Consider the following 17,031-nt stretch of genomic DNA (forward strand, 5'->3'; position numbering starts at 1 on the left):
GCAGGGTCACCCAAAGTGAGCAGGTTTCGGCAGAGCCTCCAGACTAAGACTAGGGAACACAAGCCTCAGCTGCCCACTTCAGAGGAACTGAAGGAGTCGCTGAAAATCTTCCACTTGTCCATGTAGATATACATTGTATATTACATAAACATATGTGTATGTGTAGTTGAAGCTTTTCTTAAAAAGTTGCCTCTACTGCTAAGCAGTATAAACTTGGGGGAGGAAATTGACCTTTCTCACCTCTTCTTGCTCCCTTGTAAAATGAGAATAGTTCCTATCATATGGAATTTTATTTTTAATAAATCATTTTATTGGGGGTTCTAACAGCTCTTAGAACAATCCATACATCAATTGTATCAAGCACATTTGTACATATGTTGCTATCATAGAATTGTTGTTAAGAGCTTAAAACAGAGCCTGGCAGATAATAAGCACTTAATATACATTACTGGCATAAAGAAATTGCTATTTTAAATCTATATCTCTGTATAGGTTGAAATAGTTCCTTTTATAAATTCATCTCTAGAAGAAGCAAGTAAGTTTCTTCTATAAAATTGTTCATTGGTCAGGTTTATAGATAAGAATATGAAAGTAATTTCAATATTCACTTCCTTTTTTAAGGGCAGTGAAACTGCTGTGTATAGTACTACAATAGTAAGCACACGATATTCTTATTATCAAAACCCATAAAATTTTACAGCACAAAGAATAACATGTTGTGCATGAAAGGCTTAAAAAAACAATTAACTCTTTTAGGTGGTTAGCAGATGCCAGAATATAATACAGATAGGATACTCCAATGGTATTAAACAAATGGAGCGAATTTTACTGACCCAAGTCACTCTGAAAATGGGAACCCTGTATAGTACTGTCCCCACCAAAGAAGCTAAGGCATCCTAGAAAATGACAGATTCTAGATCTGGGACAGGAAGTGCTTAAGATGACCCTGGAGCACTCTGTAGTTGCAGAAAGTAAGGAAGTTCTGAAAAATACAAACAAACAAAAAGGCTCCCAATGGTCAAAGCTAGGGCAATTTTAGCAACAGATTAAACAATGTAATATTGGTTTATAAAAAGTATAAAAACAAATATCCATGAGTACATTCTTATATACATGAGTGACTTAATAAGCTTTTTTACATTGCCAAGAGATAAATAAATATCCCATGCAGAATTCCAAATAATTGATGTAGCAACTCTTAGCTTTGAGGGAAAAATGTAATCCTCCATTCCTTAAATACGATCTGCACCTAGACTTCTTTCCCAAATTCATAGTCTAGAGAATGAAAACAGGAAGAGCAAGAGTAACTTATAGTGAAGAAACAGACATGACCTTAGTCAGGTGAGCAGAGCCAATCACTGTCATATTATGCTGAAGAAAAAAAGCACGCTTAAAGTATGACATTTGAACTCATTGTTATCCAACAAAATGTTGTTAACTTTGTTTTACAAAAGTTTTAAAATTACTATGTGAAAAATTTAGTGACCTGTGATTTAATATTGTTTCTGAGGAATAAAACTCAAAGCTGCTGTCAAATTGAATCTAACTCATAGTAACTTTATATGAGAGTAGAACCTCCCTTGTGGGTTTTGGAAGCTGTGAAGGTTATGGGAACAGAAAGGCTAATCTTTCTCCCACGGAGTGGCTGTTGGCTTTGAACCGCTAACTTTGGGGCTGGCAATCCTGGTGGTTATGTGTTGGGCTGCAATCTCCAAGATCAGCAGTTCAAATCTATCAGCCACTCTGAGGGAGAAAGACAGGGCTTTCTACTCTCCCGAAGGCTTCCAGTCTCAGAAACCCAGATGGGGCGGTTCCGCCGTGACCTTTAGGGTATTTATGAGTAGGCATTGACTTGATGACAGAGTTTAGTTTTGGTTTGGCTTATGCTATTAACAAAGTCTAACGTTATTTTTGCCTGTGACTTATTATTTGCCCAGAAAGTGCTATGCAAGAAAAACAAACAAACTGCATGTGGGCTATTTGCAGCTAGACTTCAGGGTACTCTTAAATGTCCTGCACATTCTACTTACTGTTGACCTATTAAACCTGAACAACAAAACCCCCAAACAAAAAAACGGGATATCCTGCTGTTGTGTGTTTTTAGAATGACTCTTGGCACCGTACTATTTCAATGCAGACTTATTGACTTTGACACAGATATTTTTAATGAACTATAGTATTTAGTGTTCAGTAGAGGTGGTAGACAACACTAATAAGATTGAATTACAACTGAACTGGAATGAATGCAAAGGCTTACGCACCCAAAGAGCAAATGTGACAGCTATTTGGTAGATGCAGTTTGCTTGAAAGGTTGATACCATACTTCTCTAGTGTCTCAAAAGGAATCAGTTAATTTGAGACAACTCAAACATGTATGGTTTTAAAATTAAAAATAAGGACAAACTGGAAATTGTGTATCTTGAGAAGTCACCCGCTTTATCCTGTAAAAAAAGTATCATACATTTAATTTCTGCCTCTGACTTCTTTTTGTCACCCTTTCCTGTGTTCCTCAGAAAGACTGGACAATGCTTTTAAGGAGCCAAACTTTTTCTGATGTCAGTCACAGATGTATCCTTATCATGTGCTTCTGAAGATGGATTGTTTTGTTTTTAATTTCTCAGCCAGCCAAAGAACCTAACATCTCCGATCATCCTGTCCAGGTTTCCTCTATAAAGAGTGATAGGGATACACTTTTTCAAAATCACACAGAGTGAAACGCAATCTATGCCCAATTAGGCGCGTTTTCCCTTGTAGCTCCCTGCTTCTGTGAGCATTTTTTTCCTGAACTATATAACACCTCCATTTCCATAACACTCTGTTATAGCACGCCCCCTTTGCACTTTGCAGCTTCTCTTGCTATCAAATTGATTTTGCCTCATGCTTAAGATTTGTCTAAGAGATTTTGTTTTCAATATATTTTATCCCCATCCCCTTCTCCTATCACTCTTGTAGAAAATACCAGTGGTGTTATAAAGTCAAAAAGCATTGCTACAAAATAATTACATACCATTAAACAAAAATATCAAAATATAAAGCTATTTTTTTAAATTCTAGTCCCCATCTAGTTCTACACACTTAAAAAATTTTATTGGGGGCTCATACAACTCATCATAATCCATACATACATCAATTGTATAAAGCACATTTGTACATTTGTTACCCTCATCATCTACACACTTCTAAAGGTGGTGTTTTAATCTCTTCCCCAAGAATTCTGCACTCTTTGATTCATCATGTCAACAGCATTTTTGACATCCTCACAATACTCAAATGGTATCCCTTTTCAATGTTGATTTTGGGGAACAAAAAAAGCCAAGAGGTGTAAGAACAGAGCTATAGAGTGGATGGGGTATGGTTTCCCCCAATGAAGTCTCATAAGGTAGCTGCCCTTGAAGAATGAGCAGGTGAGTTCTGAACAAAAACAAACCCTCAGTGCAACTTTCCTGGCCTTTTTCTCATCAACACTTTCCCACTTTTTTAGAACTTCTTCCTAATAAGTCCCTATGATCATCTTGTGTTTGTTACAGGAAAAAATCTACCAACAGTTGTTATAACTTGTGAGCTAACTCCTCTGCCTTGACCTTAAGTGGCCACAAAGATCCCCTTGAAAGCCACTGTTTCCTTGAGCCTTTTTTTGAAGGCACTCCAGGTGAGAGTAAGTCATGGGGGTTACAGAGAGAACGTGTCTGCAGCCATCCACTGATTTCAGACATGTTGAAATACATCTTATTTGGAATAAAATCATGCATATATGAATGAGGACTCTAATTGCAATACTTTTTACTTATTTTCCTATAAGGTGAAGGGGAAGATATAGGTCAACATTCTATCATAAGCTTCTAGTATTCTAGTGGCAGTAGAATGTTCCCATAATGACAAAGGGACAACTTTAAAAAACAATTTAGTGTTTCCATATCAGTAATTTTACTTTCATTTTAAGCAGGCCTTTTTCCTTTTAGCCCTTAAGGAGTCCTGGTCGTGGAATGTGTGGTATATGCTTTGGGTTGCTAACTGCAGGGTTAGTAGTTCAAAGCCACCAGCTGCTCAGTAAGAGAAAGATGAGGCCTTCTGCTTCTGTAAAGATTCTGAGCCTGGGAAACCCACAGTGGCAGTTCTACTCTGTCCTATAGAGTCACCATCAGTTAGATTTGACGGCAGTGAGCTTGGTTTTGGAGGTTTTCTGCTCCCATAAAGATTTCAGGCCTCAGAAGCCATAGGGTTGCTGTGTCTTTTTTTTCTTTGGGGGTCATTTAAACAGAGATGATTCGTTCACTCAAAAAATGACAAGTGCCCACTGCAGCTCGAGACCAGCAGTCCCTTTGAGGGAGAAAGATGAGGTTTTCTATTCCCATAGAGTTCGTCTCAGAAACACACAGTCGTATCGTTGGACTTGACTCTATGACCATGAGTTTGAGTTTATGTGCCTTGCAAGAAGTTAATGGTTAAGCACCTGACTACTAAGCAAAAGCGCAGCAGTTTGAAGCCACTAGTAGCTCTCTGAGAGAAAAGGTCTTTAATCTGCTCTTATAAAGATTGCTGCTCTGTCCTGTAGGTTTGAGTTGAGTTCAATAACAAGCAATGCCATGCATTATTTCCAGCATTCCAGATGCTGAAGAAATGCTATCAAATACAACAGAACAACATTCCCATCATCTGGAATTTGTTTTCTAGTAAGGGGGCCAGACAGCCAATAAGGAAGAAAAATAGTATGAATTTACGATTTAAATGCTATGGAAAAAAGAATTTAAAAAAAAAGAAAAAGAAGTAAAACAATAAAAACCTGAATCAAGAAAAGGGAGTATGCTGGGAAAGGGGCAATATTTAAAACAGGGTGGTCAAAGTCGGCTTATTTGAAAAAAAAAAAAATACTCGAGCAAGCACAGGACAGAAGTGAAAGTAATAGTGAATGCAGGTATCTGGAGAAAGGCCTTTCACAGAGAACAGTAAGTGCAAAGGCCGGAGGGTTAGTTTATGCATTGGATGGCAGGAGCATGGAACAGAGCAGTGTAGGTAGAACAGAGTGTTTGAGATAAATGAGGTCAGAGGGGGGAGGGGAGGGGAGGTGGGCCATGGGAGGCCAATCAAAGCAGGAATTTTCAGGTCACAGAGAAACCATACATAGGAAGAACCAAGTTTGACTTACTTCTAGGTCTATAAACCTCTTGATTTTATAAGCAAAGTATCTACGTCATAGCACAGGTTAGTACAAACCTCAAGTTGTGCCTCCCTTGAAGTAGTTGTTGCTACTGAATCAGCTCTTACTCATGCGGCCCCATGAACAACATTGTCTAGTCTTTCTCCATGTCACCTTCATGATCTTTAGCATGCGTGAGTTCTTTGTTCTGGCTCCTGTATATTGTCTAGTCTTTCTCCATGTCACCTTCATGATCTTTAGCATGCGTGAGTTCTTTGTTCTGGCTCCTGTATATTTTAAGTGTCTTTCAACCTAGGGAATTCACCTTCCAAGACTATTTAGGGCAATATTTTGTTGTGATCCGTAAGGATCTCCATGGGTAAATTTGGAAACTACCTGCTAGACCTTTCTTCCAAATATGTGTTAGTCTGAAAGCTGTGCTGACACTTGTCCACCATAGGCAACCCTGCTGGTAGTTAAAGTACCAACATCATAGTTATCAGTATCACCAGCATTACAGCAAATCCCACAGCGCTGGACCACCACAAACTGCCAGACAGGTGGTAACAACTTAATTTACTTTTAAGTCAAATGCCTTGCTTCTGGAAACGGAAGAGGGAGGAAATGAAAACAGAATATATAGTTCAGGCATCTAAAAGTTTTAATTCACTAGTGGCTATCTTAAATATTAATGAGCCTCCTCCGTTTTATTTACAGGTTGGAACAGTATCTTTTTCCAGGTGCCTCAGTGTCTCTAGTGTCTAAGTTTCCTTTAATGTCCTGGGGTAGAAAGGACTTTCCAATCTTAGCTTCTGTTCAAGGTTTGCTGGAAGATACCAGCAACATATTTTATTCTGTAATGCAAATTTCAGAATTTTGCTAGCAAGGTAAGGTGGAACCCTGGGAAATTATGTATAAAATGTACATTATGGTAACAGCAGCAGCAAAAATTACTTTGCCTCTATTAGTTGGATTATGTAAATTCTGAGTTTTTCTTGCATTTTTGTAAGAACAGCTTACCTGAACCATTACCTCTACCCTCAATCTTGGCGAGGACAGAGAGGAATAAAGGTAATGCAAGGTTTGTAAGGGTCTTACTTTTTCTGTTTTTGAGACTGTAAATGTAATTTTTTTTGAATTGGAAATTTTTTTTAACATTAGGGACTCATACAACTCTTATCACAATCCATACATATACATACATCAATTGTATAAAGCACATCCGTACATTCTTTGCCCTAATCATTTTCAAAGTGCTCTCCACTTTGCATCAGGTCCTCTTTTCCCCCCTCCCTCCCTGCTCCCCTCTCCCTCATGCGCCCTTGATGTAAATGTAATTTTTAAAGTAATTTTCTTTTTGCAATAGTGTCATGGTTCACATGTATACGACTGTCTTCATTTTTTGCAAATGTTCCTGCAATCTTTGTCAAGTTGTCACAGAAAGTTTTGCATACATTGTTGGAAATTTTACTACCCAGTTTCCTTGGAGACTGCGGCTGATAACACAAAATGGGTAAGCGCCTTTTGACAGTATGTTCAGGTACATCACTTTCATTACAATGTGTGTGTTTGGGGGAAGCGCTGATCACTTTCATTACAATGTGCGGGGGGGGGGGGGTGCGGGGGGGAGCGCTGCCTCTAATCCCGCATAGTGTACTTCCAACAGGGGTAGGTTCAGAACTGAGTTAGCCTTCGAAGCAGTTTCATAGTCGATCCTCGTTTATTTTGGGGCTATTCACGGCCATATCCTAGGAAATCTCTTCACTCTGAAACACGAACACATTGTAGAAAGATAGAGCAAGCAGTCCAGTCGTCCAGGCAGCATTTCAAAGGAAAAAGCAACTTCCAGTTTTAAAAGGTCTCTTCCATGAAACAAAACTAAGCCCTCTTTGTTAGGCACGCGCTGGCCAATCAGCAAACGAAGCGGCAGTCCTAAGCCGGCTGGAATCGGGGTGAAGCCGATATGCCCGTGTTGCATCTGCCACCTGTCGCCACAGTGGCAGAGAACTCCCTGCGGATAGCAAGGGGCAAAGGAAAGTTTGGGGCAAAGTTTCGAAGGCGAGAGGGGCTGCGTGGTGCCGTTTCGGTCACACGAAGTCCCCGGCCGTGGAGCAAGCCAGCCACGTCCCCCCACGGCCGCCGCGGGGCAGGAAGATGCTAGCAAGACGTCTTTCTACAGGGCAGGTGTCGCCTCGTCCTCAGGACGCGCAGGGTCCGCGGCGCTCGTCCAGGTGGAAGGCTTGGCCGAAGCCACTCTTGTCCCTCCGCTCGGCCAACCGACCTCAGGGCGAGAAGCTGGACCCGCGGCCCCAGAGCGCGCGCGCGCCGGCCTCCGGGCCCCGAGGGCAGCCCTCCAGCCGCGGCCTCGGCCCGCTCGCCGTGTCCCCCGGTCCGCGCGAGCGCCCAGCCGCTGGGGCCTCGCGGCCGGCGCCCAGCCCGCGGCCCGGCGCCCCCCTCCGCGTGCCCGCGCGCCGGCGCTATGGAGACGATCACGAGACGCCGGCGGCCGCCAATGGGAGCGCACGTCGCGCGGGGACGCGGACGTCGCTCTTCCAAGATGGCGGCGCGTCCGTCTGGAGCAGTCGGGCCGGGGGGAAGCCAGCGGAGCCGAGTCAAGCCAGCGGCCGGGAGAGGAGCGGAGGAGTGTCTGCCGCCGTTGGCGGCGGCCCGGGCAGTTTTCGCTGCTGCTACGGCTGTTGCCATGCGGCGAGGCTAGGGAGGAGCTCGCTTCCCCGGGATGTAATAATGTTCACAGAGGTAAGCCGCGCCGGCGGCCGGTGTTTACCTGCGGCGCGGGCTGGCGCCAGCCCGCCCAACAACGGAGCATCTCCTCCTGCGGCCGGTCGGAGCCTCCGTCGCGCGTCTCGGGGCCGCGGCGAGGCCACAAGTGCCCCCTCAGCGGGCGCTGTGCTGACTCAACAGAGTCCCACCGCCGCCGGCTGCTCGAGCCTCGCCTCCGGCCGGCGCCACCCGCCCGTCCCCCTGGCCGTGGTCTCGCCCGCCCTTGCCGCCGCGTAACTCGCCGTTCCCGTCGTCGAGTCCCCTCCCCCGCGTCTCGGTGGCCGCGTTTGCCACTCCTTGCTGCTGTTGACGCCTGTTACCCGTACGGTGCGCCGGAGGTCTTCCTTCCTCGAGCCCAGCCTCCGGGGCCCTGCACCTCGGGGCGCCGGCAGCACCCCGGCTCGTCGCCCGGCCAGACGACTTAGTTGGCTACCTTCACCCCCGCCCCCTCCCCCCCGCGCACCGCCCAACAGGACGCCCTGCCCGCCGACCCCGAGCTCCACGGAGCTCGCCCGGCGCCGTCGGCCCCCTCCCCATGCGGCCACCGTCCGCCTCCGTCGGGCCCCCCGGGGAAGTTCGCTCTGGCATCTGCCCTCAGGCCGTGCGCGTGGCCCCCCCCCCCCCCCCCCCCCCGTCCCCCGCTGTGGGACGGCCGCGTTTGCCCTTGGACCTGACGTGGAAGTAGGGCAACGACGTCCACGCCGCCGGTTTCCCTCTCGTGTCTGATGTCCATTGCACAAGCTGCCTTTTTGAAGAAGTTGAGTGTGCCAGCAGGACGTCAAGTGGAAAGTCACTTGGTTCAACTAGGTGCTTCCCTCTGATGACCCGAGTTGAGTGTGCAGGTGTAGGCGCCAATGAAGGTCACTTCGGAGGCTTGTGGCGTTGGCGAATCATCTTCTTGGAAGTTGCTGGGTTTTATACCCTCAGATCCTGATGACAGCTGTCATCAGGTGTCAGGGCCCCTTTGAGGGCCCAAACTCGTCCAAGAGTCCGTTTTTATGGGTATTGAAAAAGAATCCCACTTGGGTCATTAAGAAAATAATAGTTTGTAGATGAATGACTTCTGTTATATGAAAAAGCGATAGTGACGGAGTTGCCCCCTTCAACTCATTTGTGAATTCTGAGGCATTTCCTACTTTTGTTGTTTGTACCTCATAACCTATGCACTGAACTTGGCATATGTAACGTATTTGGCAAATATTTATTGGTTGATAGTAACTTCTGAAGCATCTACTTCAGAAGTGAACTACTACTCCTTAAGCAAACTACTTATTTCTAGTAGTTTAAAGTTCACTGTGCACATTTCTAAATTCTTCAGTTCTTTCATTCCTGAAGATTGTCTGATAGGGGGTGTGAATCTTACCAGAATCTTCTGTTCTCAGTAGTAGTAGATTGAAAAAGATCAGTGGCGAAAGTTCTCTTTTGACCGTTAGTTTGGTATTTTGGTGGAAATAATAAGCATTCACATGAGCTTTCAGGAGGTCTCTAATGTGTAGTATTTGATGAATCTGTTGATTAAAGCAAACAAACTAACTCCTGTTGCCATCAAGTCAGTTGCAGCTGAAAGCATCTTACACATTTATTGTCAGATATCCTGCTCATGTGGAAAAAAATATCATACAGCTTCACCTTGGGGGAATTTTAGGCAACAGGCTTTAAATATTTTACATTTGTAGGAGCCCTGGTACCACAAATAGCTGAACTCTCAGCTGCTACCTGAAGAGTTAAGGGCTCTAATATCCTGCTCAGCAGGACAAAGACCTGGTGATATGAATGCTCCTTGACAGATTACAGACCAGAAAACTGTGGGTACAGTTCTTCTCATAAATGTGCCCGCAAGATTGAAAATCAACTCAAAAGACTTTGAAACAAAACCAGACCTCACAATGCTACAGGTTTTTGGTAAACCCGCTTTACCAGATTAGGGATTTTTTGGCTATTCTTTCCCTGATGGCTAAACAATTTTATATGAATGGGTATTGAAATTTTATTAAATCCATTGAGATGATCATTAGATTTTCACCATTTTCCTTCTGTACTGAATTAACTATGTTGATTATATGTTGTTAACCCTATATCCCTGAAGTAAAGTCATTTTCATTGTGATATATTACCCTTTTATGTATCAATAGAATTCAATCTGCTAGTATATTAAGTTTTTTTCCCCTTTTTTTAAAAACCATCTTTGTCTTTGGGAGAAATTGCCTTGTAATTTTTTTCAATAGTATTCTTGTTTTGATTTCACTGTTTTAACTAAATACATAAAAGGAATTCACAAGGCTTCCCTCCTATTCTGTAAACAAATCTGACAGTGATGGTAACAATTTTTTCTTCGAAGCCTTCATTTATTCCGCCATCTCCGCTGTTGACTTCCTATGTAGAAGGTTTTAAATTCCAGTTTGTCTTAGTTATCTCGTGCTGCTACAACAGAAATAGCACAAACGTGTGGCTTTAACAAAGGAATTTATTCTCTTACGGGTTTAGAAGACTAAAAGTGCAAAGTTTACGGGACGGTTTTCGTTTTCTGTCTACCCTGTGGGAAGGTCTTAATTCCTTTCAATGTTTGTGGTACTGGCATCTCTGGAAATCTCTGTCTTGGCATCAGTCTTCCTCTGGGTCTAGGAGTTTCTCAGCACAAGGTTCCCCGCATCAAAGATGTGCTCTGCTTTCAGCTCTTCTTTCTCGGTGGTACTAGGTCCCTTGTCTCTTCTTCCTTGTTCACTCTCTTTTCATAGTTCCAAAGGGACTCACTCAAGGTACAGCATAATTTTACCATGCCTTATCAACATAACTGTTTCTAATCCTGTCTCAGTAACATTAGAGAGGTTAGAGTATATAATTCTATCAATCATAAAATGGGAGGTAATTGTATAACACTGAGAATCATGGCTTAGCCAAGTGGTCACATATTTTTGGGGGAAGGGATACCGTTCAATCCATAACAAGCTTAATTTGAAAGATGGACTATTAGAGGAGTTTTTACAGTTTTTATATTGTTGAGTTTTAGTAAGTTATGTTTATGAATTTCCGTTTCAGCTGCCTCAAAATTGATTGATTTAAAGTTGTTCAGGAATTATCTAGTTATATTAATAATTAAAAATTCATGGATATCTAAAATGAAATTTTCAATTTTATTACTGGTATTGATAATGAATGCCTTTTCTGTTTTCCCTTGATGTGTCTAACTTAACAGCATTTTAAAAGAGTTAAATAGTTTTATTTGAACTCACTAGTTTCAGTTGGTAAGTTGGTAATACCATGATTTGGAAATAGTGAATGTTCTCCGAAAATTCTAAAAAAAGAAGTAAAGGGTCATAGTAAAATGTACTCAGGCTTTTCGTGTGCATGTTTCCCTGGTTTTGAAGTGGCAGAGCCAGGGTTTTCACCTGGCTCCTGGGTCCAGTCCCCTGCTACTGCACTGGGTTCTGTAGAGCCTCTACAAAAAGGCAGGTTGAAGATACATGGACTTTATCCATGACTTTCAGTTAGCTTATAGAGGAGGGATTGTAGCCCAGAGATTGGTATAAGGTTAAGTAAAGTCGTTAAAGTTGACTCAGTAGGTGCATAACTCTGACCATGTCATTCAGCTGCCTCTGAAGGAGCGGTTCTCTGTGCCTGTCATCACATGAGACTTTTTGCCATCTTGTTTTATAAAAACAAGGCTCAGCAATAGTTTTATTTTCAAGTGTTTTGATATAAATTTATTCAATATTTGTTCCTAAACCTTTACTATGTGGAACTCTGTTTTACTGTTGTTGTTTCAGTGATAATTTCTAGGAGGTTTTTGGGAAATACGATTTAATTTTTGAGATGCTTCTCATCTCAAAATGATTAGCTGTGGTAAGTCAGATTACTCAGCCTTTTATATTACTGATGTTCAACAAGGATTTGGTAATTCTCTACTATTCCTTTACATCTCAACATGTTACGGTAGATGATACTATTCTCATTAGCCAAATGAGAGAACAGGCTGAGAGAGGAAAGTAGCTTGATTAAAGTTATTTAGTGAGTGATAGAGCAAGAAAACATATTTAGGTCATTTTATTCCACATTATGTATCCGCTTTGTGGCTCACTACCAAATGCATAAATGCGTCATTCATATTTTTGTAGTTGATATCATCAGTATCCTATCTTTAGTTTTTTTATTTTATCTAAGAACATAGATATGTAATGATAACTATGGATAAAAATTCCAGTGAAACTTCTCAGTTGTTCATTTTGTCAAATAAACCATTAATTGGTGGCTTTAAAAAAATGAGGAGTCTTATAAGTGATCAATTAAGGGCAATGTAGAGCTAAAAGGGAAAATAACTTAGTTGAGCAAACTAGTATGTATAGTGAACTTTGAAACTTGTGAAATAAAGGCTAGTGTGAAAGCAGAGCCCAAATAGTTTCTCTAGACTTAAAAACCTTGGACCTTTATGTCTGAATTTAAACCTTTCGGCTTTGATTTAGTTTATACTAGATGCAATTAACTTAGAAAACTTGCTGTTTGTGTCTTGTGCATTTTCCATAGAGGAATTAGATTTTTTTTCTATACCAGTTTCCTAGTTTTCTTCTTCTTTTTCTCTTTTGCTGCCTTTGTCCCTGTTAGGACTTCTTACTCTTAATATTACTCCTACTTTGGGCAAAAGATTTTTCATTGTCTACCTGAAAATTATTTAATCCTAAACTCTCCCTTTTAAAAAATAATAAATTAACTTATTAGAAGAACTAGGTGGGGGCTAGATGGTTGTTTAACTAAGGCTTCATTTCATTGAATCTGGGTTTTTGCAAAATTGAAATATAATGAAATTTTTATCAGTTAATCTTCACTAAAGGCTTACATTTTTCTTGGTGTTTCTAAAACTATTAGAGTGATTGTTTGGAACATTTATCTCGACAGACAGCTAACAGTATAGAAAATGTAGGAAAATGTGTTGAACTTGTTCTTGTCCAGTGGCATACTCAAGAGGTTGTTCTTAATTAAAAACTATTTTTTTCAGCCTGTTGTCACTTCTCATGTGCTGTTAAAAGCACTGAATAAAAAGTGTAGTTATGTAGATTTACTACATATCTAGATGATGCATAGATGTGTGGGTAATTAAATGAAAAGCACGCTGTTATGCCTGTGATTTTATGTATTAACACTGATTCCTGATTTTGAGGTTGACAGATAAGATACGGTTGGGGCAAGAGGCATCAACTACAGCCCTGTTATAAGCACTGAGTGCTTAGTTGTTAAGGGAATAAAATATTTTGTGAGTCAAATAAATTTGGGAGATGTTTACCTAAAGGAAATGAAGTAGATTTCTTCTCTGGAAGACTTTCTTGAAGAGGGCAATACAATTTGGCTGCATATTGCAAAGTTACAGTGCTGAAGACTAGAGTGCCTTATGCTGAACATTGGGCAATCCTGAGATGAAGTGATTAGTTGTGTTTTAAAGAATGGCCGTAGGCCTTCAGAGCGCTCTCTCTCTCTCTCTCTCTCTCTCTCTCTCTCTCTCTCGCTCGCTCTCTCTCTCTCTCTCTCTCTCTCTCTCTCTCTCTCTCTCTCTCTCTCTCTCACACACACACACACACACACACACACAGTCTTGCACACAATAAGTAATCAGTAAAAGATAATGACTTGTTATCGTTCATATGTTTTAATGAAAATATGCTTGGGACAGTTTAAGCCTTAAACTACATAAGCTATTTTTAAGTGATTAATGGTTGACATTTCTAAGGCATTGGGCTGTGATCCGAAAGGTCGGCGGTTTGAAACCACCAGCTACTAAGCTGGAGACACAAAGAGTTATGAACCAGTTTGAAAACCATAGATCAATTGACTTGCAAAGCATAGTGAGAGTATTTTTATAAGGGAAGTAGATACTACTATTCAGAGTGAGACTGGGTTGCCACGTTGTATATTGCCTTGATTAGCATTTTTGACTAGTCTACTTTTTCTAGCCCTTTCCATGAATTTTAAAGGGCCTACGTATTTTTAATTTCCATTGGTTCCATTATGTTTATTAAGTAATTAGTTCACTATATTTAATCCAGCACACATTTGCCCTTTTTTATCAGCACCCAGCTAGCTAATGCTCCTATATCTAGTTGATAGAATTACAAACAAAAGCAAATGCACGTGGTATTGCCATTAAGTTTATATCAGATAAATACACATTTTCCATTTGGCATTTTGAAATGTTAAAAATAATTTCTAGACTTTCATAACTGTCCTGAGAGTCCTGTGTGAAAGTGGCGTGGCTGCCACATTTCCACCTGCTCCAGCTTCAGTAGGAGGAGAGAATGCCTCTGTAAACCAGCCCAAGGCTGATAACCACAAGGTAGGGACCACACATGCCTCCACTGTTCATCTTTCTTTATCCTGTTGTGACGCCAACCGTTCCTCCAATGATACTGTATTTCTCAGCTAGGTTTGATGGGCCATTGCCGTGGCCACACAACTCACAGACAATATCACAATTACAGGGCTTTATTTGGTAAGTTAATACGTTACAACAAGCCAGGATGAGAAAACAGTAAGGGTGCAGTCTTTTGTTTACAGCAGTGCTTTTCTTCAGCCAAGAGCCACGTCTGTCTGGTCCTCAGCCTCTTCTAGGGCTCTGGTCTCTAAGGGCCAGGAAACCTTCCCCACTGTTCTAGCTCACAGTCTCAAAATCTCAGCACTGCTCCTCTGTTCTCACTCCTGGCCTCCTGGCCTCTGCCTCTTCTCCCTGGATTGTCCTGGGAATTCTCTCTTCTTGTTTCTGAGATGGCTCCTTTATCGCCACTAATACCGTCTATGAACCCCAGTGGCATAATGGATTATGAGTTGGACTGCTACCCACGAAGTTAGCAATTTGAAACCATCAACAGCTCCAAGGAAGAAAAGTGAGATTTTCTTTTCACATAAGGACTTTTACTATTTTGGAAAATCACAGGGGCAGTTCAACTCTGTCTAAGGTAACTAGAGTTGGAATTTACTTGGTAACAGTGAGTTAAGAATACCTCTATTAGTGTTTTATATATCTTATTTGCATGGTCCCACCCCATTATTTGGTGGGAGCTACAGAGACATTAGATAGAAGAGCCATATTAAGAAATTTCATTTAACAACATCTACGTAGGGAGCTTTTACACACACACACACACACACACACACACACAATCTTTCAAATAAATTGTTCTAACATTTGTTCACCAAATTTCCATTAAAATTGATAAAGAATAGTCTCTTAGGTAAATTTCTTTGTATTATAAGTTTAGAATAATATGTATTACAACATTAATTGCTACACAATAGTGAAATTATTATTTGAGCAAATAGGACAAATTCAAAAGTAAGAAGTAAGAAATTTACAGAATTGGAGATTTTAGGAATTGCTTTCTGCAAAATGTATGACTTTTCTTAGTGCAGTAACTATCAACATGTATATACAGTTTTACAGATTGTACAGGGTGGTTTATAGTTTTATGTCATACTGCTAAATACACTCTTATGCTCAATTATGATAAGTATCATTAGTAAGTTAATTCTGGAATAAAATTTGAGAAAAAGGAGACAAAAAAGAGTAAAAGAGTATGTTCGAAAAAGAGATGCTGTATACACTCGAGTATAAGCTGACCTGAAAAGCAGCCGAGTCACCTAATTTTACTATAAAAACTGCATTAAAAATGTGCTGAAAAAACTTGGCTTATACTTGAGTATGTACGGTACTAAATTAGGTAAAATCACCTATGCTGGTCTCGCTGAGCAGTCATGGGAAAGGTAGGTGGGTGAGGGAGGGAAAGAAAGCAAATTCTATCATGGGAAAAAGTTCCCAGTGCTTGCCATGAACAAGCTATTTTGTGGCAAAACCAAGTGACTTACACAATCATTACTGAGGTTCTGAGGTATAACTTTTTAATTTGTGCTTTGGAATTTTGTGGTTTCTATAGACCAGAAAGTGCTCCCTCAACTGATGGTCATCTAGAATCAACTTTCTAATTCAGTGTCAGGTTTAATTTTGATAATAACGTTGCTTTTACTATGTGTGAAAGATGGAGCTTCGAAGTAAAGCAAATGAACAACTCTTCAATTTTTATAACATAAAAATGGCTGAAATTCAGTGAACATAGGCCTGATGATGGTGAGATCAACCTACTATATCTTTCTCTAAATTGTGCCCCATTACAGTAACCATAGATCAAACTAGCTATAAGAAATGAGCCCCAAGTTTACCACATATTTATGCTGTGATCTTGGAGAAGTTATTTGAACCTGTCAAGTTTGAGTTTCTGTGTAAAGTTGCAGTAAAAATAGCACCTTCCTAACCCCTGTGACATTGTTGTGAAGCTCAACAACACTATCTTTCAAATAAACTCATTCATTATACAAATAGTTAATAACAGCAGATTTAAAATATTTTGTATTTTACTTGATTTTTTTTAATATAAATATTTTAAGCTGATGTGTGAATTCAAGTCTAAGGCTTTATTTGACTTCACTCCTTACTAGCCTCGCAGTAGGTAAGTGGTGGGTGGCCCCTGGCTGTTGTGCAGTTTCCAGGGAAGCAGGGAATCGACAGAAAACACTGAAAGAAAATTAAAAAGGCTGAGGGGATTACTTGTTAATAAGTAATGACAGTAGTTTCTTGTGTGGCAGGTAAACTGATTCAAATAATTTGGAAAGGAAAGTTCCAAAAATTGTTTTCAAAAAGGTGGCTTATTTGAGTCAGCAGTTGTTTGTGTGTATATTCAGAAATATCTGTAGGCAAAGAAATCTTTTACTACTTTAAAAAAGTCAACCTTGGTAAATTCTTAAACCAATTCTTGAGGACTTGTTGTGTAAGATAATACTTTTATAAACCGTGGGTTATAATTTATACTGGCTCTAGATCTTATGGTAAACATGAATAACCCCTGTAGGAGCTCCGGTGGTGTAGTGCTTCCTAGTTGAACTGCTAACTGCAAGATGAGCAGTTAGGAACCCTCAGCCACTCCTCAGAGACAGATAAGGCTTTCTCTCTACCCTTCACCTCTAAAAAGAGTTAACAGCCTTGGAAACCCAAAGGCGCAGTTCTACCCTGCCCAGTAGGGTTGCCTTGAAGCAGAGTGGACTCTGCGGCAGTGAGTTTGCTTTTGTATTGTTGTACTGCTAGTTGC

At 41.0% G+C, this 17,031-nt stretch overlaps 2 protein-coding genes across 3 annotated transcripts in view; one reads left to right on the top strand and one right to left on the bottom strand.

Annotated features, from left to right (window-relative positions):
- Positions 1 to 693: 693 nt before the first annotated feature.
- Positions 694 to 8,316, bottom strand: LOC142456965 (uncharacterized). Its single transcript, XM_075558332.1, has 2 exons — positions 5,381 to 8,316; positions 694 to 5,308 (listed from the first exon to the last, which is right to left on the bottom strand). The coding sequence occupies exon 1, from the start codon at positions 7,835 to 7,837 to the stop codon at positions 7,292 to 7,294; it is 546 nt and encodes a 181-aa protein (XP_075414447.1). The 5' UTR covers positions 7,838 to 8,316; the 3' UTR covers positions 694 to 5,308; positions 5,381 to 7,291.
- SNX13 (sorting nexin 13) overlaps positions 7,676 to 17,031 on the top strand; it is a 129,335-nt gene continuing 119,979 nt past the window's right edge. Inside the window, exon 1 of one of the 2 annotated variants that reach the window (XM_075558330.1) lies at positions 7,676 to 7,891. In XM_075558330.1, the coding sequence (XP_075414445.1) occupies positions 7,880 to 7,891 (12 nt within the window). In that variant the 5' untranslated portion in view covers positions 7,676 to 7,879. The remainder of the gene's footprint in view (positions 7,892 to 17,031) is intronic. The other variant, XM_075558331.1, reaches the window with a different exon arrangement.

The sequence above is a fragment of the Tenrec ecaudatus genome, chromosome 9 (genome assembly GCF_050624435.1).
Source record: "Tenrec ecaudatus isolate mTenEca1 chromosome 9, mTenEca1.hap1, whole genome shotgun sequence".
Taxonomy (NCBI): Eukaryota; Metazoa; Chordata; class Mammalia; order Afrosoricida; family Tenrecidae; genus Tenrec; species Tenrec ecaudatus.

Coding starts and splice junctions, on each gene's coding strand:
- LOC142456965 (XM_075558332.1), bottom strand. CDS start 7,837: ATGGCAACAGCCGTAGCAGCAGCGAAAACTGCCCGGGCCGCCGCCAAC.